General features: G+C 42.0%; 2 protein-coding genes across 6 annotated transcripts; one reads left to right on the forward strand and one right to left on the reverse strand.

Moving 5' to 3' along the window:
- Positions 1 to 2: 2 nt before the first annotated feature.
- Positions 3 to 15,002, reverse strand: LOC125880497 (monocarboxylate transporter 7). 4 transcript variants are annotated; one of them, XM_049563034.1, is made up of 6 exons: positions 14,714 to 15,002; positions 6,737 to 6,977; positions 6,458 to 6,601; positions 6,226 to 6,354; positions 4,173 to 5,156; positions 3 to 2,601 (listed from the first exon to the last, which is right to left on the reverse strand). In XM_049563034.1, exons 1-6 carry the CDS (start codon positions 14,714 to 14,716, stop codon positions 2,309 to 2,311), a joined length of 1,794 nt encoding a protein of 597 aa, XP_049418991.1. In that variant the 5' UTR covers positions 14,717 to 15,002; the 3' UTR covers positions 3 to 2,308. The 4 variants fall into 4 exon arrangements, with proteins under 4 accessions (XP_049418991.1, XP_049418992.1, XP_049418994.1 ...); XM_049563035.1 differs by lacking the exon at positions 14,714 to 15,002 and adding an exon at positions 10,373 to 10,753; XM_049563037.1 differs by lacking the exon at positions 14,714 to 15,002 and adding an exon at positions 10,563 to 10,587.
- On the forward strand, positions 10,121 to 24,026 carry arsg (arylsulfatase G). 2 transcript variants are annotated; one of them, XM_049563038.1, is made up of 11 exons: positions 10,121 to 10,241; positions 12,968 to 13,207; positions 13,406 to 13,641; positions 15,562 to 15,676; positions 15,887 to 16,033; positions 20,364 to 20,578; positions 20,683 to 20,763; positions 20,890 to 20,998; positions 21,370 to 21,490; positions 22,917 to 23,007; positions 23,382 to 24,026. In XM_049563038.1, exons 2-11 carry the CDS (start codon positions 12,981 to 12,983, stop codon positions 23,660 to 23,662), a joined length of 1,623 nt encoding a protein of 540 aa, XP_049418995.1. In that variant the 5' UTR covers positions 10,121 to 10,241; positions 12,968 to 12,980; the 3' UTR covers positions 23,663 to 24,026. The 2 variants fall into 2 exon arrangements, with proteins under 2 accessions (XP_049418995.1, XP_049418997.1); XM_049563040.1 differs by lacking the exon at positions 22,917 to 23,007 and having other exon boundaries at positions 23,382 to 23,562.
- The last annotated feature ends 532 nt before the right edge of the window (positions 24,027 to 24,558 follow it).

Here is a 24,558-nt window from a genome sequence, read left to right on the forward strand (position 1 = left end):
TCCTTCACCTCTCCGTTTTTGTGTGGGAGACCCGAGACCCAACCTGGGTCCATGATTTGCTATGGTCAACAGGTCCGGGTCTGGTCCCATGCTATTACCACAGGTCCCAGGTCTGTTTATCATTGTGAGTAATACCCAAGTGGATCCAAGAAGACCACTAATTAGCACTGCTGACCAGAGAAACACCTAAGTGTGTGTAATGTGTGATGTTCAGGCTGACTTAGGATCAGATAACAATAGCTAAAATGAGGTGAAAAAACCTTGAGCAGTAGCGCCAGCGAGTTGGAGGTGAACCGGAGGAAAGGTGGATAGTGAGCCCGACAATATTCAAATTGATGTTACATGAAAACCCCTTTTGTTTCTCTTGGTTGATGGAGACTTATGGCCTAAAGGAATATAAATGATTGAGGAATGGACACATTCATACTTTATGGCTTCTTCAAAGTTAGAGTCACCACTTTTTTCATCTCTCTTTGTTGCCATAAAATGGACTCAACGACTGAACTGTGGAGAATCTAACCAGGGGAAGCATGCCCATATATACTTAAAAGAAGGAGAGGACCTGACCCAATGGTGTCAGAACAACATACTCAATGTCAGCAAGACTAAGGAGCTTACAGCGGACTTTGGGAAGAAATTACACTCCCCTTAATATCAGTGGGTCCTCAGTGAAGAAAGAGCGGACAGCTTCAAGTACCGTTGTGTCCACATTACTGAAGGCCTGACTTGGACACAGCATACTGACTCGGTGAGAAAGGCAAGGCAGAGACTGTGTCACCATGGATGCTTGGGAAAATTCCAGGTATCCCCTCGAATACTGAGGAACTTCTGCTCCTGCAGCATTAAGAGCGTCCTGACGGGGAACATCACTGCTGCAAAGACTGGTTCATTCAGCTGAACACACTACAGGTGCTTCTCTATCCTGCTTAAAGGATGTTAACACCAGGCGCAGCAAAAGTTAAGAAAAGGAGGGGTGCACTAGTAGGTCACCAGGGACAGCGTGTACCGACCTGGGTTCAAGTATGTCCCAGGGTCTTGCTGCAAGTCCTCTCATTTTATATTTCTCTCTCTTTCACTGTCAATAAAGCATGAATAATGCCCAATAATATCTTAGGTAAGCCAGGAGAATTATTGCGGATCGCAGCCACCCAGATAACCACCTTTGCTCCCTGCTGAGGTTGGGAAGAAGGTAATGGGCCCGGCACTAAAAGGCTCAGGAAGAGCTTCTACCGTCAGGCCACAAGGATCCTAAATAAGGGTACTGCCCTAAAACTGCCCAATCATACAAGCATATTCATTATTACAGTGTTTTTATGCACAAATTAAAGGAACTGTATCTTATGATTTCATAGGACAACTGAATTGATTATTTGACTGATATCAACAAAAGGTTAAGCGTGTTTGTGCGCTTGATCTTAGCAGCTTAAAACTATCGTAAACTGGTCATTGGGAGGAATTACAACAACTCACATACAACAACAACAAAATAAGTGACAGTACAATAAAATTAAAATAGATATCTAAAACATTATTAAATATTACAAACAGTAATATGGCTAGGAACAGTATGTTGTATCTAACATTAAGAACATTTTTAGTGGTAACAGCATTTTTTGGTAGCAATTTTTATTTAAGGGTTTGCGTAGTCTATAAAGTAAAACAGAGTCCAAGGTCTCTGTCCTCTCAGACATGCACCAGGTCAGGTCTGTAATATCTCGGTCAAAAACAAGGTAAAGGTAAATATAATTGTAAAAATGATCAGGTCCAGTCAGTTCTGTCATTTGGATCTGTGAAGACCTTTAATAGAAAGAACCTATGGTGGCCTTCACTTCACCATGTTTGGCATGTAGAAAACATAGCAGGGCTCATGGAGGAGGACCCACTCCCTACGTAGATACGAAGGGTTCTAAGCTAAAAAATGAAAACATGGGCAGAAATATTATACCCCATTTCTGCCAATAGATCTTCCTAAATCCTACACACTGGACCTTTAAAGCAAGACTACATCAAAACCATACTTACATTAATCTAATTTAAAAGTGTAAACTTTATAAATTAGTATTGACTCTGAAAAAAACAGTGTGGTACATTAGGTATGTAAGGCACGATTGTTACATACATATTGTAGTGTAAAAGTTCTTCAGATTGCTCTCAGAGCCCAGACCTACAACAGCAGATCATCAACACTTTTGTTCTTTCTCTTCACCATTTTCATGTCTCTTGAGCACTTGCCAGCTGTACTCTTTAGATACTATTTTACCTTCATATGGCTTGACCCTTTTATTACCCTTATCCTTATCTTATCGCCTCAAGCAAAGCGTATGACCTCCTGGCCATCTTTTGTGGCTTCTGCCTGGTCATCTACAGCAGAGCAGTCCTGGGGACTTTCACTTCTTTTGTCCAGTTCATGCGCTGCACTTTGTTTCTTTGACGCCCCTTCCCTTTGATGTACCTCTTCAGGGCGTTTTGAGTTCTTCCTCCTACAGAGTAATCCTCTCTTAGCAGGTTTGACCAAACCCAGGAACAGGGCACTGAGTCCCATGCCGACTGCACAGGAGTAGAAGGCAGATCCATAGTTCTGAGTCACATCCACCAGCACACCTGGGGACAAAAGGAAAGGAAGCATTGAAAGGAGCACTCCAATGCACTACTTGGCATGACGAATACAACTCAGCATGCGGAAACAGTCGTATAATGTCTTCTGGGGCTTAGAAATGACCCCAATGGTGTCATTGTGATGTCAGTGGGGTTATTCTAGCTTGGGCATGAAAATTTTGACACAGTGTCTGCTGACAAACTAAAATGTAGAGTTTATAGGACATTTACAAAGCTATTCATTTGCATTTTGGGACATGTAGGGTCCAATGTAGACATTTCGGCATCTGCTGCACCATATTTGACCATTCTTTTAGTCAATCTGTCTCTTGCAAGACCCTAAAGTTTATGGAGGTGCAGTACTAAAAAAATGGAATAGCCCTTCAAAGCAGTGGTTCCCAGCTGGTCCAGCCACAGTCAAAATTTCTTTAATACATTCAGCGTCATACTTGTTAAGTTTAGCAATGCAGTTGGGCTAGTTTGCTGTCTCTGTCAAGTAGCTGTCAGTTAGTCTCTTACGCTACGGCAGAAAATGGCACTTCAAAATAAAAGCTCTGTATCAGAAATTCTCTGTACGTCAAAATAAAGTATGTTTTCTACATATTTGACACATTTGCAAGTCACTTGTGGTCCATTCAGGATAGACCCCCACTTTTGGACTGGGACCCACCAGTTGGGAACCACTGACTTAAAGCAGACAACAGCTATTTTACTATCAAGCCTGTATAAAGATGATATATCTGACATTACTGATTATGATTTCAGTGTCAAATGCTACTCTATATATTAGATTTGACATAGATCACATTGCTATTTATCCAAACGAGACCTTTCTACCAACTTTGTATCATAACAATGTGGGTAGTATGTGTAAATGAACTGTAGTAAACGTCCTCCATCCTAATGGTACCCAGATGTCCCTGCTCATCTCTCAGCTCAATTATTTTTGCTGGCTCTTGCTCGAACTACAGATTGTACTTTTGGGTTTTTGTATGCCCGCCACTACACACACAAAAAGTGTAGAAGCGTAATGACAGAGAGAGAGTTCTGGCCTTCTCTATCCCAAATGCAGGCTAAACTCTGATCAAACACTAAATCTAGGCGATGCTGAGCAAATATGAATCAAGATTCTGTTACAGCGTTGCTTTTTTTCTCACCACAAATGTTTTCTGAACAGTTTTTTGAGCTTCTTGTTTAACTATACTACAAGATCATTTGTTACTAGTCACCCACCTATGGAAGCATTTATTAGTCTGGTGTGGTGTAGTGCATTCTGGTAGTTGTAGGTTTTCTACTTCTTGGGCAAAAGCAATTGCCACAGCCCTTTTCTTCAGTTTTCTCTGGTCATGTAGTACCAATTTCAAAAGTATTTGCGTCCTTCTACTGCATAAATGGCCCAGTTTTAGGAAAAGAAGTATAGTGAAATACTTCTTAAAGTCATAGTCTGCCATTCTTTCTTCCTGTGCCTCTCAATCTTTCAGCTTTAATTTTACCGTATTTGCACAATAAATGCATACAGTCATTAGAACCGTCGTGTTTACAATTTATAGTAACCTTCTCATTATGAGATAACTTACCTCCAAGTGGGGGTCCAGCCAGCCCAGCAAAGCTATGTATGAACACATAGACACCAGCAGCTGACGACATCCTCTCTATGCCCACCACATCATCCTCAGCCAGGATGGGGATGTGGGTGCATGCAAGGGTTCCCATAAAGAACCCATACACAGCGCAGCACACAGCCAGGCCGTAGAACTCTCTCACCAAAGTAAACCCGACTAAATCCGCAGTCATTACAATCACACATGCCAGAAGCACGAGCAGCTTCTTCTTCCTTAACCGCTCCCGTGTTAAAACCCACCCGATGGAGAATCGGCCGAAGATTTCAGCCACAGCCATGGTGGAGAGCATGTAGGTAGCACGGTCCCGCTCCACACCTCGACTCACGCTCAGCTCGATGACGTAGAGTTGAGGGGCGAAAAAGCCCAGCGTGGCGAACAGTCCGAACAGAGAGTAGAAGATGAAGCTGCACTCTCTGAGGATGGAGAAGTCCAGAAGCTTCTTTGCAGAAGGCTTTTCATCGCCTGATTTAATTTCCTCATCTTGCATCGCTTGTTTCTCGGCATCTTTGCACATTTTCTCCCCTTCAGACTCTAAAACCTCTGCCTCACTCTTTCCCACAGATTCACTTGCTTCTTTGTGCAGTAAAGTCTTCTCCTCTGCACTGCCGATGTCTGCATCCTTTAGAGACTGGATGCCAGAGTCTCCTGTGCTCTCAGAGCCTCTGGTTAGCTCATTGTCCAGACTGTGGGAGGTATTTTGTGCATGTGAGGTATTGTTTATCATAGAGTCCTCTGGATGTGTGTTCTCTAGCTTCTCTGGTGCACCGAGTGCTTCCAGTTCCTTTGGGGACAATCCTTCAGTCTCTGTCTCTCGGGTTGCTTTGGGTTTGATAACGATTGGCCGAAGCAGAGCGCCACAGATGATGATGGTGCTTTGCAAAGCTCCTATCACTGCCATGGTGTGTCGCCAGCCGATATGGTCCCTCAGTGCAGAAAAAGCTGAGGGGCGAGAGGAGGTGTTTAGTGATTGTTCATCAATAAAACTGCATATATTAATTATGGAGTGTTCAAGATTTGACTGCTGTGGAAATGGACCTAATAGAAACAAATGACCTTGATCCTGTTATCAACAGTTGCTATGAAAAGAGTGTTGCTTTGTCTCTCAACATCCATCTGCTGCTCTTCACTGAAGCCCAGTGATTCCCACTATAGGCATGAATCTTTAAAAACAGTTTACATCCATGTCCAGACTCATATGTTGCCATGACAGTAGACAGTGTTTCAAACATGGATGCTGCTGGAAAGAAGCTATAAAATCTAAACATGGACATACAGTACACGTCTTCAACCCGACAGCACCAGCTGCGCCAGGCTTTGAAGTTAATGTTCATAATGGCCAAACAGTGGACAACTTCTGAGTCCATCACGTGATGACATTTTAGTCCCAAAAAGATTTCCAAGAGATTTCCATAGTGAAAGAGGCATCTGTAAATCAGTGGATACACTTTTTGAGTGTCCTACCCGGACTGCTTTCAACATTTCCAGACTCTGCCCATAACTGTCCCAGTCCGGCACTGAGGTCTTGGTCCATACATTTGTCACATCTCGTACTGACTATTGTAATGGAGTTCTCTCTGGCCTTCCCACCAAACTAATTAACAGGCATCAAATCATTCAAAACTCTGCTGCCCTGATCATTACCCGCACCGAATCATCTGACCACATCACCCCATTCTCATCCAACTACACTGGCTCCCTGTTCAGTACTGGACTGATCACAAAAACCTTCTGCTGACCTTCAAAGCCCTCCAGGAGTCCACTCCCTCCCGCTCCCTGCGCTCTTCCTCTGCTGGTCTCCTGACCATTCCCACCTCACACCTCAGCACCATGGGTGCCAGGGCTTTCAGCTGCACTGCTCCCATGCACTTTAAAATTGAAAACATGATGCCTTTGGCCACCGTTGTCGCCAGTGCGGAGGCATAAAACCACATACGGTTTTCCTAATCCCCCTAGAAAATGCTTGTCTTCACCAACTGTATACAACATCAGTGGAAGCTCTTGCACTCACCTGGTGCCAGAGCAAACATGGACAGGGATTCTCCAGTGGAAGCCACAGCTGTGACCAGAGACCGTCGACGGTTGAAGTACTGGGAAAGTATGGTTACAGTGGGCAGGAAGGTCAAACAGTAGCCCAGTCCTGCACAGTTAAAAATATGCATGTTTTTAAACTGTAATTCAGCTACGTAGACAAGACAAGCTGCTTAACAACGAAGACGAAAGGGGAAAAGGCAAGTCAATACCTGCAACTAATCCATAGGTGATGTACATTTGATTGATGGAGCTGGTAAAGCTGGTTGCAATGGTGCCCGTGGCAATAAGTAATCCTCCAGTCATAACAACAAGTTGGAACCCAAAGCGGTTCGTCATCACAGAGGAGAGAGGACCTGAGGACCCATGGAGAACAAAATGTTTTGTGTAGACTAGTCATTCTCACAACATCATTGTCATTTCAGTCTATAGTCTGTACTTTCTTTGGTTTTACAGGGTTGCACCAAAGTGACCTTATCAGCTCTACTCACCATTAAAGGTCATGACAAACACACAGATGGAAACAATCCAAGAGACCCGACTGTTGGTCTCTCCAAACTCCTCCATTAGGTCCTGGAGGAAGATACCAAAGCTCTTGATGGTGCCATAGGTGAAAACCTCCACCAAGAAGAAGGCAACGGCCACAACCCAACCCCAACCTCCATCAGGGGCTTCTGGGTACACATTGGGCCCCAAGAGGCGTTTCCCCTTGAATCCACACAGTGCCATGCCCTGTAAGAGAAATGAGAGTTATAGCGATTGGCATCGTGGGCCATAGTTCGTAGCAGAGCTGTGAATCAATTCAGTTATGCACTGTGCTGGTTTTTCCAGGGGCAGTCAATAAAACATGAATGTGCACTGTGCACTAACCTCGCTGACTCACAACACAACACTGGGACCCGCAGTGAGTAGCAGCACATCAGATAACTCTGTTTACACTACAGAAACACACATTTAATACAGACATGCTAAGATATTTATAGTTAAATAGACGACAGTTTTGTAAGTTCAGCCATGTTACCGACAGGTTTAGGTAGAAGAACTGTTGTCAGATTTAGTATTTGGATAGTAATGTACATTTTGCCAAAAAGACAGTGAATCTCAGAACATCTTTTCTAAATTTGTAATATTGTTAAGCTTTTTTGGGACACAATGCATTAATGGTTAGTTACAATGAATGTAATACCTACTTTTAAATGTATCATATTGTAAAGTTTGGTGTTTTTATTGTGTTATAATATTTTGATTAAAGGTACTTTTTGAACACAAAAAAACTGAAGAGGAGGCTCTCTGAATTACTGGAGTTAGATATAGATTGAACTGATTGAACTGATTACACAGTTTATTTACATTTATTTATATTTAGGTGTTTATTTGTATTAGCTTTTGGGGTATTTTTTGTTTTCTTTCTTCCCAATTGTTCTTCTTTCTCCTTGTTAAAGTTTGCTGCTTGATGTCATTCTTGTGTGTTTAACAATGATAATGCCTTTTTGCTATTTAAAGATGCTAATGAAGTTTCTTTTGTTAGGTCAAGTTCAGCAACAACAAACATCAAAGGCTACGGATGCCTCCGTCCTGTTCAACTTGTTGCTCAACACCAGTCAGGTTTTGTCAGTTCTGTCAAAACTGAATCACTCTGCGCTGAAATGTTTTGAACTGCTCCTTTTCTCATCAGATAGATACAGTCAGTTGAGGCAAACATGCTCCTGAAACCTGCTGGCTCACCTGTGGGGTAGTAAATGTGATTCTTTAATCCTATTCCCCCTCTTTAATCCTTCTGTCTATAGCAGCTTGCCTTCTGAATGAAGTGGTTCTGTACATACGTACCAGGCTGCTGTTTAATGTAGGCCTGCAAACTCTGTCAGAGCTGTAACCAAAGATGGTAAGGAGGAAAAGGCAGCAGTAGCTGAAGTCCAGCCCCTATTTGTACAAGGCTGGGCCATAATCATTGATAAATGCAAAGCCACATTGGGGGAGATAAATTTGATCTAAAACCCATTTAAATGACCTTTTGGCCCTGATTTTGGGTAAAGCATCACAGAATGGTGCACAGTTTTATTTACAAATTGTTTATATCAGCCCTTTTGCCTTAGAGTCTTCACGGTAAGACTTTTTGTCCCTTTTTTGACTTCACTGTTACTTAAACATAGCACAGTCTTATTCTAATATTTGCTTTTCTTTGTAAGAATGGACAAAAGAATGATAGACAACCATTAACTCAGTCCCATATTTTGAAATTTTGCTAGAGTTATAAGATTATACTGGGCATACCGGGCACAGGTCCAGGGACCTAAAGTATCAAGGTCCCCCCCGGCCTTCACTTGTAAAATGTTAAATGTCAAATTAACATGTATCAACCAGGAAGAGACTTAAAATGATCACAAAGAGACACAAAAAGACCACAAGGAGATGCAAAGGAACTCCAAAGAGACACAAATCAACTACAAAAACAGGCAAAAAACCCACAAAGAGACACAAAACAACCACAAGGAGACACAAAATGACTACAAAACCAAACAAAACAGGCACTAAACTACCTTAGAGAGACACAAAATTATGTCAAAGACACCCAAACAACTACAAATAGACACTTAAAGAAACAGAAGGAGGAGCCCTTCTGTGTGGAGTTTGCATGTTCTCCCCGTGTCAGCCTGGGTTCTCTCCAGGTACTCCGGCTTCCTCCCACAGTCCAAAGACATGCAGATTGGGGACTAGGTTAATTGATAACTCTAAATTGTCCATAGGTGTGAATGTGAGCGTGAATGGTTGTCTGTCTCTATGTGTCAGCCCTGCGATAGTCTGGCAACCTGTCCAGGGTGTACCCCACCTCTCGCCCGATGTCAGCTGGGATAGGCTCCAGCACCCCCGCGACCCTCAAGAGCATGAAGCGGTTAGAAGAAGAAACAGAAGGAGATGCAAAATGACAAAAAAAGACATCAGATTGCCTCACACAGACACCAAACAACGAAAAGAACACATAAAATGACTACAAAGAGACACAATACCACTATAAGACGCATAATGACTACAAAGACAAGCAAAAACACCACATAGTCTGTGTTTCTTGCTCCAGTGTAGGAGAGGTGGCGGGGCTCTTTGCATATCTTTCATATGCCCAGGGGCCCATTGTCTCATGAAACGCCCATGTTTACAGCTTTGACATGATATAGGATAGATCCCCAACCCCAGGCAACTTAAAAACACATTGTTGTGACCTGGTTTGCACTCTTTCCATTGTGACAGTTCAGGGAAATGTCACAATGGAAAGAGTGACAGTTCAGGGAAATCAATAAGCAATTGTAACATGTATTCAAGTTTGGATGTGTTTAGGGTTTGAAGTCTCAACCTGGAACCTGCTAAGGAAATACGAACAACAAACTCCATTCAGTTTTAATCAACAAACATATTTACTGCCTCTGTAATAGGATTATTTCATTAGTCACAACAGTTGACTTTCCTTGTAAAAACCCTCTACTCACAAGTTATTCAAGTGTAAACAAAAACAAAGCATCAACAAAGAGGAACAGAGTCACAAGCTGGAACTAGGCAACAGGGATATTATGGACATTAGTGTGGATAAATACAGTACTTGTGTATCCAAAACCAAAAACTTTTAAAAGTAGTTCCACTAATAAGTATTTAGCCTATTCAAGTATTACTGAATTCTATTATCCATAAGGTACATGGCAGAAAAACACCCCCCCCCCCTCCCCCCTTTGGTTTTGTTTTGTTGGTTGCTGTTTAGTTGGATACACAACCCAGATACACGTCGTTATTTTCTAATGATTATTACATTATTTATCACGCGCAAGTCACGTTTCATTTGATTGTGTTGCAATTTCTTTTTTCTTTTTTCTTTTTTCTTTTTTTTTGGCGGGGGTGGGGGGTAAATTCGTCGCAGTCATAAACTCAGCGCTCGTGCGGCTGACGCAATGAACCGGCTGCGGCTCGTGGTCCGTGTGGACAATGTAACTCAAGTTGCCGCTCACACACTGTGTAAGTACTTTTAATTCGTCCGTTTGCGCCATACGTTTACTTTAAGACGCGCTGAATCTATATCTTGCTACTTACAGTTACTATACTTAAACAAAATAACGAAAAACGTATATTTAAGTCGTCGCTCTCACCTGCTTTGAGCTACTTTCAGACGGAGGTTCGGGAATCCCGTCTTCGCTCGACTTAATCCTGCCCCGGTCGTGTCGCGCGCTGCCTCACTGTACTACACACACTCTCACGTGCACATGTCCGCAAACACTCACACGTGGAGGCTTGCACAGTCACACACACACACACACACACACACACACACACACACACCTATACAAACATGTTCCGTCTGATACAGGCTTGCATTCATGAACACCCCCTCCCCGACAGGCGAGGCGAGGCGAGGGGGGTAAGAAGGGTTAAAGAGATCTGGTTACAGCCAGTTCTCGTCTGCAGAGGCCCCCCTCAAACTGGGGAGCAGAGTTGTTTGGGAGTCACTCAACAAATTCCCCTCACTTGGATATACCCACCCTGTCTGACAGGGGAAATTAGAATACGTTAATTACTCCTCATCCTTAACCACAAATGCTGATATTTTCTATATATAAACACTTAATACTTAATAAAAAATGGTGATGAATCTGTTTAACCCTTTTAAACCTGAGCAAATTGGCTTGATTTCTTTTAAAATCATGGGAAGGCATGAGCAACGAAAGAAGAAATGACTCAAATAAGTAAAAATAAGTAAAGTGGAATAAGTAAAAAAAAAAAAAGAGAGAGAGAGAGAGAGAGAGAGAGAGAGAGAGAAGAAAATTAAAAACAAGAAAATGAGTTTTTAAAAAAAAAAAAAAAAAAAAAAGATAAAATTACCTGGAAAGAGTGCTTAAAGATATAATAATTCTGCAAAATGTAATAATAATAATAATAATAATAATAATAATGATCATTATAAATATTGTTTCCCTGAGCTTTTTTCATTTTTCCCTGTTTTTTTTATTTTTATTTTTAAATAATTTTCTAAATATTTTTATTTATTTATTTTTTTTTTGCAATTTTGTGGCACATTTCTTACCAAATTGCGCATTGCCGTTTTCCCATATTGTTGAAAGAAATTGCACCAATCTGCTCATTGTTCAAAGGATTCAATACTTGTGAAAGAGGTCTGAAAGCAACACAAGGAAAGTGATGTCACTCCAGGTTTCAAAGGGTTAAAGGGACAGTTCACCCCCAAATCAAAAATATATATTGTTCATCTTAGCTGTAGTGCTATTTATCAATCCAGATTGTTTTGGTGAAAGTTGCAGAGTGTTGGCGTTATCGGCTGTAGAGATGCCTGCCTTCTCTCGATTATAATGGAAATAGATGGCACTCCGCTTGTGGTGCCTAAATAAATAAATAAATACATTTGGAAAAACTCAACAGCAAGGTAAGGTAAGGTAAAACTTTAATGTCCCCAGGGAGCAATTTGGGATACAGACAGTAGTCATAAGTAAAACAAAACAGACAGTACAATACATAACACACAGGATCCAGAATCACACACTGTCAGGGGTAAATCATGGACAAATTAGTGGTCACCACTGGTAAAGATACGTGATAGCAGATGGAACAAAGGATGATCTGTAACAACTAGTGCTACATTTAGGGGGACAAAACCTCCAACCTGATGGAAGCATCCAAAACTCAAGATGGAGGGGATGTTGAGAGTCTGAGATTACAGCCTCTCTTCGTACAGATAGGTTATTAAAAGTAACACCAGTGATCTTACAGCACAACTTGACCACTTTCTGTCTCTTTCCAGAAATCATGACCCGGTTACTCAAGATAATCCACAGACATTGTTGTGTTTAATGTAGGAACTATTTTCTTTGTACACAGCTATACCCATCAACTGTATCACCGTGCAGAAGGAGGCATGCATCTACTCCGACCTCACCTAGCACCACTGAGCTAGCCAACGTTACAGCTCAGCGGAGGAGGATGCCATTAATGCTTACACGTCGAGCTGTCACGAGCATGAACCTGTCGTCCATGAATAGATGCATGCCTCCTTTTGTGCAGTGACACAGTTATCAGGTGTAGATCAGTAGAAAGAAAAAAATTCCTACTTAAATCTGCTCACAAGAAGATCTCTGGATTATCTTGAGTAACTGGGTCATGATTTCTGGACATTGCTGTTGAGTTTTTAAAATGTTTTTGGCACTCTGAGCACCACAAGCTGAGTGCCGTGTATTTCAGTTATATTAGAGGCAGGGCATACATCTCCTCAGTCGATATCTCCAGCACTTTGCAACTTATACCACAAAAATCTAGACTGATAAAAAGCACAACAGGTATGAGGAAAACATGTATTTGTGGTCAACTGTTTCCTTGCACTTAGGCTGGAACCACTTGATCAGGCATTCCTTCCTTAGTTGTCTTTGTGTCAAAGAATTTGACCTGCTTTATTAATGACAGGCTGATACACAAGTTGAGCTTGATATTCTTGTATGTTTTAAAGAGGATAGGCACATTAGATAGACACAAACAACTCTGGGCTTACTGTAAGTCATTATCAGAGACACTTAATATCCTCTCATTTTATCAGCATCACAGTGTTTATATGCCCGCAAGGTTATAGGAAGAAATAGGAAAATGGCTGTATTTCTCTTAATGCCTGAATCCAGACAGGTTTCTTGTTTACATGGTGTGCATGCCACCCAAGGTTTAAATGAAACTAACGTAACCCATTGCAGATTTTGACCCAAAATGGCGGAGGGCTTCACCCTGTTTCTTCTGTCTGGAATGCTGATGTGTGGGCTGCTGCTTTACACGGTGTCCCGACATGGAGCTGATGTCGATAAGACCAGTAAGAAGCCCAATTTCATCATCATACTGGCAGATGACATAGGCTGGGGTGACCTGGATGTCAACCAACCTGAAGGGAAGGCAAACAATACGCCTCACCTCAACCTGATGGCCGAGCAAGGCCAGAGGTAGATAGTTTATGATTTTATACTTGATCTGTCTGTGTCTGTAGCACCAAAGGCCATGTCATGTCATTCAAGTTGAAATAAAATCCCATTACCTCACCTTTTTGATACTGAAGTCTCCAGGGCTTGCACTGCACAGGAAAGGTTATCTATGGTCGCCTGAGTATCTCACAATCATTCGGATGTCCCTACTGCTTCCAGATTGACAGACTTCCATTCTCCCGCCTCAACCTGCTCCCCATCCCGTGCTGCCATACTGACAGGCCGCTATGGCCTGAGGAACGGGGTGACACATAACTTTGCTGTGGGCTCTGTGGCCGGTCTGCCTCTGTCTGAAGTCACTTTGCCCCAGCTCCTACAAGAGGCGGGATATTACACCGCCATGATCGGGAAATGGCATCTTGGCCACAATGGACCATACAGCCCAACTAACAGAGGTAAGCATGAGCTTGATATTTATACTCCCAAAACCACCAGGGACCCAACAAAACACAACAGGCAGGAATTTTCAGAAAGGTCTGAAAATTCAGGTTGGACTCATCCCTCATCTTTTCCAGCTATAGCGTAAAGTTTGCTCCCAAAAAAACCCCCAGATTTCATCTAAATTTAGAAACAATAGAGATTGATTTAGGGTTTTGCTTACAGGAATAGACAAATCGAAATGTAAAGGAGCTGTTTATGACATTCAGAGCATTAATATAGCAGCAGATTATTTGCTATGTAAAGATATAGTGGAGTAATGACATCCTTAGCTAAAAATAAAGTTATACTCCCTCTGGGTGTGTTGTAATCCGAGCCTCTGTGTGTATCCCACTGGTAAACCAATTGCGCCACTTTGCACTGTGTTCATACAACGTTGACCAGTGATAATGCTGTCCTGATCCACAGCACTGGACAGCACTGTACCACCTCCATGTTGAGAGCTGTGTGCAGACAATCCCATCTCGTACTCTGAAGCATAGATATACTCTGAATGTCGTATACAGCTCCTCCAAGAGCAAAAAATACATATTCCCATTTACTGTTCGCAATATTTTACCTCTGTCACCTCTTACGAGTCATTTGATAAATGTAAAGTACAAAAAACATACAGGTAAGATTAAATAAAGTTACCTGAAACCTCAGTAAACCAAATGCGGAAAGTCGCCCGCCACATCCGCAAGCTACATTAGGGTAGGTCAAAGAAGAGTAAGATGAAAAAATAAGGAAAGACGTATAAAGGTATGACAAAGACAAAATAAAACAACACTCTAAGGTTACAATTGAGCCTTGAGGATCTGCAAATTGGCAGCATGGTTAGTATCAGTAACAGAAGAAGAGCTGAGACCCAAATACAGTGTAACGCACAAGTATTTGTTTAACAGTTGAAGGATTTCAAACATTACACAAATGCAAAAGTATCTTTATACGCTACATAAAACAATGAGATATGAGCAAACACACTGTTCCTGTTGCACCACACTGTATCTTTCCAGTTCAGTGTTATGGTGTCAGGCAGTGTTTCCATACCATTCCAGCCACATCAAGTGTGAGAGCGAATCCTCACTGCAGGGAACGGACCACTCAGGACACAACTTTACGCAGCTGTGTCTTATGAGATGACACACTTGCTGTTGACTATTGGCCCACCACAGACTGAACAACAGCCCCCACACTCCTCCTCTCAGTCTTTACAGGGGTGGAAGTCCCAGCTCCTCCACCTCACCTCAAATGCCCTTGGCCTGTGTGTCACATTATATTTGGCGCAAGGCTGAATCCCAATATACCCCTTGCCCTTACCCCTCAGTTTTGCATTGTCACGTCTAAGGGTAGGGTTTACGAATCCTTGTTGGGAGAAAAGGTTAGGGCAAAGTGTTAGGGCTACATGGCCCTCCAAAGGTAAGTTTTTCAATGGCACAGAGTGTTCTGAGAAATCAACTCAATTGCACTGAATCGGCACTATCTTGGCAATTGTTGGTTATTATTATAAATTTATGTGATGATACCATAAAAGCTATAGTCGTGTCTCTTTACGTAAACGCCTTCTACGATAACTGGTGACATTTCAGAGTCTTGGAGGGAAGATTTCAACTACTAACCCTTTTAACATTTTTCTGAGGGGCAAAGGGGCACTCAAAAATGAAGGGTTGGGGTAAAAATAAGAAATGAGATTGGGCCAAAGCCATTGGAACACCCATTGTCAATATCTCCTCCAATATGCAATGTGTAAATGAGTGTTTGTAGATGAGTGTATACATTTATAGTCCAGTCCAAATATAATCCAGCAGTGTGGGTTGGGTAGATGCTCTTAAGGTAACAACAAGTAATCACGGCTGTATTTCTGAATATCTGCACCATGTGTATTGTCTCTTGAGCAGGTTTTGACTACTACCTAGGTATTCCTTACAGTAATGACATGGGCTGTACTGACAGACCTGGATATGATTTGCCAAGGTGCCTTCCCTGTGACGCCTCTGGACCTCAGGTGATCAGGTATGGCTCTGTGCTCCTACTTACTGTAAAAGCATGCCACATGCCACTCTTGACGTGTTTTTTCTTTAAGATCAGGCCACACCCTGCCTCCCTACACCTAATTAACTTATTCCAAAACCTGTAACCACTTGACGGCCTCAGTAAAACAAATGTAAACACATACACATACCATTTATCATGTTATTGTGCTTTCTTGTTCACATGGTCCAGATTGAAGAGGAGTGCACATGGAGGCTGTTATTCCAAAGTGGGCCTTCCTCTGATCGAAAACAGCAGTATTGTGGAGCAGCCGCTTGACCTGTGGACACTAACAGAGCAATACAAATCTTCTGCAACCAGGATTATACGCAATGCGAGGTACAATACAGCTGCAATCCAACACAATACACAATGGAACAAACCATTTAGACAACACATTTGAATCTGACATAACCGGTTGTATTACAAATCCTCCTCTCCTTCTCATCTTTCTTATACTGCCGTGTGGGAAATAACATGGGTGTGTGTGTGTGTGTGTGTGTGTGTGGGTGTGTGTGTGTGTTTGCATTCATAAAATGGCCAGAAGTTAGAGGGTTGAGATCTAATGTCAGACCAACAAAGTACAGTGTCATTGTGCCTACATACATATGCAAATAATGATATTGTAAATCATAAGTCTGCACTGATTAAAAACAGCATGCTAGATGCAATCACCTGTTCCCTGTAATAGATGTTCACAGCCTGCTGCAGAGCAAATACACCTTGAATGAACCTCGAGCTAGGGCGGCTACTGAAACTAATAATGCAGACATTGTGTTTTAGCCAAACAGGGCCTCCCACCAGCAATAGTAAGCTTCTACTTCTGTGTCAGAGTGTCAGCCACTGACTCAGCAGCCGGTGAAACCTAGTCTGTCAGGTGTGTCTGCATCACTGTACAGACAGTGTGAGAGTCTACTGAGGAAGTGAAACATGTTAGACAATAAAGAAACGAAACAGCCAGTGAATATCTCAAAGTCCAGTGCACTGTCACTTGAGACAGTGGTGACCTAGTCATGGTGTGACCAAGACAACTTTATACTGGAGGCTATAATAATGATGCACAGAAAAGTCAAGGTCAGGATCACCCAAGATCAAGTCTAAGGAGTTCACATAGGTGTGGATGTCAAGGAGGACGCAAGGGGACACGTTCTCCCTCAATATTTAGAACATGTGCATTTGTCCCCCTCATGTTGGGGTAACATAAGGAGGGAAGCACAGCTAAATCAGCAGCTAACATTAGTAACTACCTGTAGTTCACTGCCTTCTAAAGCCATATACATGACCATGACAGGATGGGGTATGAGGAATTGCTGCAGTCCACAAAGCAGAGCACCAGTCTGTCCTCCATGTTTATGTAAATGAAGGAATACAGTGGGGTCCAGAAGTATGACACCACGTGGAGAATATCTAATATTTTCGTGTAATCCTTTAAGTAATAGGAAAGTTTGAGGACTCAGAAACACATAAAATGAAGAAGAAATACGATCTTTCAACATTTCTAGTTTAGCCTTTAAATTCAAGCAAATTTCTGGCATTGGCCAACTTAACTCGTTTGTACAAAAGGTCATATTTCCTTGAGTTGTATCCCTACCAGTGAGACTGGATTTGACTTGATCTGCTCATCTGAGACTCATTTAAGTAACTCATCTTGTAGCCAGTGTTCACATTATAAATATGGCTGTGTCTCAAGTTTCCTGCAGATTATTGCTCACTAAGTAACTTTGTGATAGTGGGAAACATGGCATCAGAACTAAGTGAAAGTGTCAGAAATTGTTATCATAAGTTGTTGTTGTCATAAGCAAAGAGGGGCTTATCAAATAATGGCTAGACCAAAGGTTTCTAATGGGGCAGAGCACTGAACTCTAAAACACAGTGTGTCCCTGGGCAAGATACTACTAATAATAATAATAATTATACATTTTATTTATAGAGTGCTTTTCATGCTACTCAAAGACACTTTACACAAGTTAGAAATTATCATAAAACAGAATACGGTAAAATACACAGAACACCATTCACACATTAAATGGTGTTTTAATGTTTTTAAAAGATGAGTTTTGATGAGTGATTTGAACTAGGAGGGGTCAGTGCAGTCTCAAATGGGGCAGCTATGGAGAGGGCTCTGTCACCCCAGGTCAAGGTCAAGGTCAAGGTCACATTTATTTCTATAGCACATTTAAAAAGACAGAAGTCACCAAAGTGCTTTACAAGAACACTATGAAAATTACAATACCACATAAATAGAATGATAAATACCAAAATATAAAAACAGATACAAAATACAAAAAAAAAAAAAACAGAAACAAATATAAAAACAGACAGACAGTTAGAAACAACATCAGTTACACATAAAAAAAAACCTGAGACAGAGCATACGTATATTACACAAAGTCAAGTCTGGCTCACAACGGGTTCAAAAGCTAACGAGAAAAGGTAAGTTTTTAACGATGATTTAAATCTTCCCAGGGATTCTGCATGTCTAACATGCAATGGCAAGCTATTCCAGAGCTCCAGTAATTGGTCCTGAGTGGTGGAGTCAGGAGGTTGGCACCATAGGAGCGGAGACTGCGGGAAGGAGTGTGGTGGTGGAGCAGGTCAGTGAGGTAGGAGGGGGCCTGGTTATAGAGGACTTCATGCATTGTTGGATAGGGAACCAGTGGAGGTTCTGAAGGACAGGGTTGATGTGCTCGCGGGAATGGGCAAGCAGACAGGCAGCAGAGTTCTGGATGTACTGAGGACTTTGGATGGTGTTTACTGAATCCCAAATTGCTCCACATGACTGTTCTCTCAGTGTGTGAGTGTGTGTGAATGGTTAACAGAGTAGCAGGTGGCACCTTGTACGGTGGACTCGGCCATCAGTGTATGAATGCATGTGTGAATGGGTGAATGTGACATGTAGTGTTAAAGCACTTTAAGTGGGTGGAAGACTAGAAAGGCACCATACAAATGCAGATCCATTCCATTTACTATGAGGACCAAAGACTTTCCTCTACAGCCACCTGACCTTAACCCCACTGAACATTTTTTTGGGGCACTTGTAGACGAGAAAGCCAGGCATTTTGTGACATCACAACGAGCTCTGGAACATTATCAAATCACGCTGCAGTAACATGGGTCATCAGGTTTTTAAGAAACGTGGAGCCATTAAAGCAAAAGGGGAACATACCAAACACCAAGATATTCTGAAATTCATGTAGGCCTACATTTTTTAAAGATCCAACTTTTCAATGAAATTGCTAAACTGATATTATCATGTTTAACGGGGAAAAAATAGTGTTATATTCGAAAACATTTGCAAAATAAAAGTATCTTGGCTCGTGGTTTCGTTTTTTGGAAAATAGTGGAGTTGTATTTATATATGTTGATACCAAAAAGATGACATAATACCAGCTGGATCCAGTAAAGCGTGAAGCTTGGGGAAACGAGTTCCCTGCTACCCTAGATCAGCTTATCTGAATAATCTGCCAATAGAGTTTAACACAGTATAACACAAACGCCCTTATTATGTACTGCCCTTGTGAGACTTCAGTGTGTGTGTGTGTGTGTGTGTGTGTGTGTGTGTGTGTGTGTGTGAGGGACAGGGAGAGGGCGGTAGATCCTGCTGTGTACAGCTGGCTGTGGGAGGCAACATGCCTTCATGCTATAGTACAGGGTCATGTGAATTTGTGCAGTTATCAGTCATAAGCTGTCAAGACCCAGCAGTGTACACGCATACATTCAGAGTAGTCGTTCGAAGTAACTAATGCTGTGTTCCAGTTATGTCAGGAAGTTGGAAAGTGCACATGGCTACAAAGAAAAATGTAATGGCAACATGGACTTTGAAGTGAAAAATACACTACATTAATTGTGCACATTCACACCCCATGACTAACAGACAGAGGAATTTCCATCATTATATCCACAAAATATTCTTGAGTCAATTTTTCAGCAGTGTATAACTTCAAATCCATAAAAAATACAGCAAGAAGTGTTTGTTTAAAGGGACAGTTCACCCCAAAATCAAAAATACATATATTTCCTCTTACCTGTAGAGCTGTTAATCAGTCTAGATTGTTTTGGTGTGAGTTGCTGATTGTTGGAGATGTCAGCCGTAGACATGTCTGCCTTCTCTTTAATATAGTGGCACTAGATGGCACTCGACTTGTGGTGTTTGAAGTGCTAAAAAAATTGTGCACCAGCTCGAGGAGGACACCATAAGTGCTCTCACACTGTTACAAGTACGAGTCCATGAGTACATGCGCACTTCCTCCTGTGCGATGATATGGTGTAGTTCAGTGTAGTTTGTTAGACAAAAGATAGTTCCTACATGAAACCGCAAGTGTGGATTATCTTGAGTGACTCTGTCATGATTTCTGGAAAGAGACATTGCTGTTTAGTTTCTCAAATACATATTTTTGGCGCTTTGAGCACCACAAGCCGAGTGCCATCTAGTTCCATTATTTTCGACAGAGGGCAGACATTTTTACGGCCAATATCTTCAATACCTGGCAACTCACACCAAAACAATCTAGACTGATAAGCAGCTCTACAGGTAATGGAAGAAAATTGTAGTTTTGGTTTGGAGGTGAACTGTCCCTTTAAACATAAATCTCCTTGTAAACAAATATTGATTCAAAAAACGTTTGCCAGTAATAATTTGTTTGCATCACCAAATTTATTGTCTCTGCAGGGAGCGAGGACAGCCCTATCTCCTCTACATCGCCTTGGCTCACATGCATGTTCCTCTGGCCCCTCCGCTCCCCCCAGATGCCTCTGCCGCCGCCCGTCGCACAGATGACGACACAGTGTACAGTTCCAGCCTGCGGGAGATGGACAGCCTGGTGGGGGCGGTAAAGAGCACCTCTGATGACACAGACATAGACAATACTCTCATCTGGTTCACCGGTTAGTCAGCTGGATGAATTATGTCTGCTCTTCCACACAACCAGGGTAGTCTGTTATTCTCAAAAAGCCTTGATCACAGTCTAATGTGTGTGTGTTGTGTTTAGGTGACAACGGCCCTTGGGAACAGAAGTGCCAGTACGCAGGAAATGTTGGACCTTTTATGGGGAAGTGGCAGACCAGCAGAGGTATAAAAAACTCTTATTGAGAAACTTGAATCTCATTTCATGCATGCTCTATGAGATGATTGATAGTGTACATTGTATTGCTGTGAATCATCATATTCCTAATGTCACTTCTGGCCTGTGTGTTAGGTGGGGGCTCGGCTAAACGGACCACCTGGGAGGGAGGTCACAGGGTGCCAACTGTGGTTTATTGGCCCGGGATGATTCCTGCAAACACCAGCAGCTCAGCCCTGCTCAGGTACTCCTAATTATAGATCCTGTGTTTACTTTACACACCCTATGTGTATGTAAGGACTTAGATTAACTAGATGTGACGGGTATAACCCTGTTTACCAAAGCATAGTGCTACTCCACGAGGCAGGAGGATGTATTCAGAGACATTTGTAACCATGCTAGCAGGAAGGTCTCCACTTTGGTTCAGACTGAAATATCTCAATAACTACTGCATTTTTGGCTTTTACTCAAATATATCGGTGAGTGTTGGATGCATTGCTCAGAGGATAAATCCTAGTGGCTTTGTTGATGCTGTGACTTCTCATCATCAGGTCGAAATTTCAAATAAAAGGTTGAATACATGATGCAGTCCTTCATCTTCATGCCCTTTTGCAGTGGTATGGACATCTTCCCAACCCTTCTGTCCCTGGCCGGGGTGACTCCCCCCTCAGATAGACGTTACGATGGCACTGACACCACAAATGTCCTCCTGCGTGGCGAACAAACCGGCCATGAGGTACTTGTTTTTGTTTTCAATGTTTCTGTGGTTTATATCAAAGCAATAAGCACTTTGAGGCCTTGGTTTACAGCTAAGGGACGTTGTTTGGCACGGTGTGGAGCGGAGGCTTAATAATGCCCTGAGCAGTGGTGTAAGGTAGTCACAACAGGCCCCACTGCACACTATAATGATGAGCCCCAGTGCATGCTAGTTACTGTTCACATGATCAAATAGAGACTTGATATAAGACAACATCAACATACATGTTAAGCAGCATTCATCATTGTATCATTTATCTGTAGGCTATCAAAATATAGGAATAAGAAATTAGACATTTAGTTGAATCGTATAAAGGTTCAAGGTTAAAAAAAAATGAAAAGATGGGTTTACACATTTTGGGTTTACTTGACTTTATACTTCATTCTACCGAACTCAGAGCTGTTGTCCTTGTTCATGGACACTTTTTGTGCCATCTAGTGGTAGTAAGAGCAGAATACACTAACCTATGTAAAAACAAGATGGCAGCCGTCTCTGCCAAGTCAGTCTGCAGCTGATCCTGACACAAAAGTGGACAAGGTCCAAAACCTGATCACATGTTATGGTTTAAACTTGTTATGAAACTTGTTTATCTATGATTACTTATGTTTGTAATTTGATATGGCAAGAAATTTGACCAATTTTAGCATCAGTTACAAGCTAAGAAACTGTTAATTAGGAAGTACTCGTTTGAAGATTTTGGGACATTATTCTTGTCCCATTTAAGGACATTGGGAATTTATTATTATTAATAATGTTTAGTGGTTTTTTTAACAGTTTCACTCTTTGACTTCTTCGAACACAGGTGTATTTCTGAGGTTGCAATCTGAATCACTCAGGAGGGCCTGCACTCCATCCAACACATTGTTGAAGAGCACATGACGAAGCTACACCATAACAGATAGGATATCGCTTGCAATTGACAACATAGCTTGGGAGCAGTGAACCAAATAAAAACATGCAAGCTAAATAAAGTTACGTTGTTAACTTAGCATGGAGGGCTGGTGTAGTTTGTTTGTTTTGGATGGAGCTAACAGGCCAGTGGATTGGGCAGCAGCAACGACAGTTGCCGTTTAACATTATTTCTTCCAACGAAGCAACAGGACACAGTGGGCTCTCTGGCTGCTCAAACATAAATCCCTCTAGGCTCTCTTTTTTCTTTTGCAGCATCTTTGTGGGTTTGTTTGTGCATTAACTGAATGACAGTATTGTGTACATTACTACTGGCGGATGATAAATGATTCGGGCTTCAGTTGGCAGTAGCTCTGGATCCAGCTCTAAATGCAGCTGAGCCAATCATGATAAAGGACTGGAACCTGTTTTACAAAATAATTTTCCCTGTATTGTAAGCGGGGGTTGTGCACTACGGTCTTGTTGCAGATATGAGTTCCTCTCTTCTTCCTTGCAGTTTCTCTTCCACCCTAATAGTGGTGCTGCGGGGAAGTTTGGTGACCTGCAGGCAGTTCGAACAGGGAAATACAAAGCTTTCTTCATCACGGGTACGGGTTATAGACCGGTCATATGTGTCCACAGTGCAAAAATCCATCAGCTGTATTACAGGTGTAATGTTGTAACTCTAATGTGAACTGTTTGTCAGCAAACTGACAAAACGTTGTTCTCTAACAGTGATGATGTGTTAAATCATGTATGTCTGCTGTGCTGCTTGTTATGCCCTACCTCCATGGTGGATGGTATGCATGATATTATGTCAACATGGTGGCGCCAGTCCAGTGGTCTGTCTGCATTCCCAGAGCTTAACTTCGTTCTCATAGTGATATTACTGATATTATGCCTGTTTTCTCACACAAATTTCATATTTATTTAACATTCTTTTTGCCAAACCCAACAGCTGTCTTAAATAATTCTTCTGCAGGTGCAGCAGAGGCATGTGGGGGTGCAACAGGAAGGCAGCAGCTCCACGATCCGCCACTGATATTTAATCTAGAGCATGACGAGGCTGAGGAAACACCCCTGAAGATGGAGACACCTGAGTACCAAGCAGTAGCGGAAAGGGTCGCCCGCAAGAGGGAGGAGTTATTATGGGACATTGCCACTGATAAGTCTGTGTCCTCAGCAGACTACAGCACAGACGTATCAGCAGCGCCTTGCTGCGACCCTACACAGGCTGTTTGCCGCTGCCACCCGCTGGGCTGAGGAGTGGGGAAAGCACACACACACACACACACACACACACACACACAAACACTCTCACAATAGACTGAAAGAGAAGCAAACAGATGTGGAAACAAATGTCTCCTTTAGATGTGCTCAGCTGTTTGTTTGTAGAATGTGGTTTTTGGGAGGTTCAATGTCCAGATGCAGCAGGAGACGTGCAAACAAGCAGAGAGCAAAGAGATGCAGGCCGCTGAACTTTGGCCAGAGGGGGAAAATGAGATCTGATAGAAGACAAAGGTACAATCTGTTAATCACTGTAATTCATGAATTAATGTTTGCTGATGTCTAATACTTAGATTTATCATTATTTTTTGATATTTTATGAATTAAAGGGTAACTATGATATTTTTAGACATGAACCCTATTTTTCCATATTTTTGTCTTAGTCATTTAAGGAAACAACACATTTTGAAATCACTGGTTCCACTTTCCATTACTCCAACTATCACCAGCTCTGATTTGATTAAAATTAACTCTTAAAGGGAAATTTTGGTTTATTTCAACCTGTCTCCTATCGTCCTAAATTTGTTTCAAGTGATTAGTGACATAAAAATAATAGTTAGCATGTTAGCCGTTAGCCTAGATACAGCCGGGGCGCATAGTAGCGTCAGACCTGTTAAAACGTAAGTGAAAGGGCATACTTTAAGTGCAAATTTAGTCCACTAAACAAGTTTTTTTTCCACAAAGACCGCCTCATATCGTTAGGATAAATGTCAGAGAACATATAGAAAATGACATGTAAACGTGTTGTCTTCCCTTACCGGTGTGGTGCCATGTTTGTTTACCATTTAGCTCTGCTTTCCAAAGCGCGGCCAAAATATCGCGAGAACAAGCAGCGATCTCATACCGTGCCTGAAATCTCGAGAGAACAAGCA

Source organism: Epinephelus fuscoguttatus, linkage group LG20, assembly GCF_011397635.1.
Source record: "Epinephelus fuscoguttatus linkage group LG20, E.fuscoguttatus.final_Chr_v1".
NCBI classification, from domain to species: Eukaryota; Metazoa; Chordata; class Actinopteri; order Perciformes; family Serranidae; genus Epinephelus; species Epinephelus fuscoguttatus.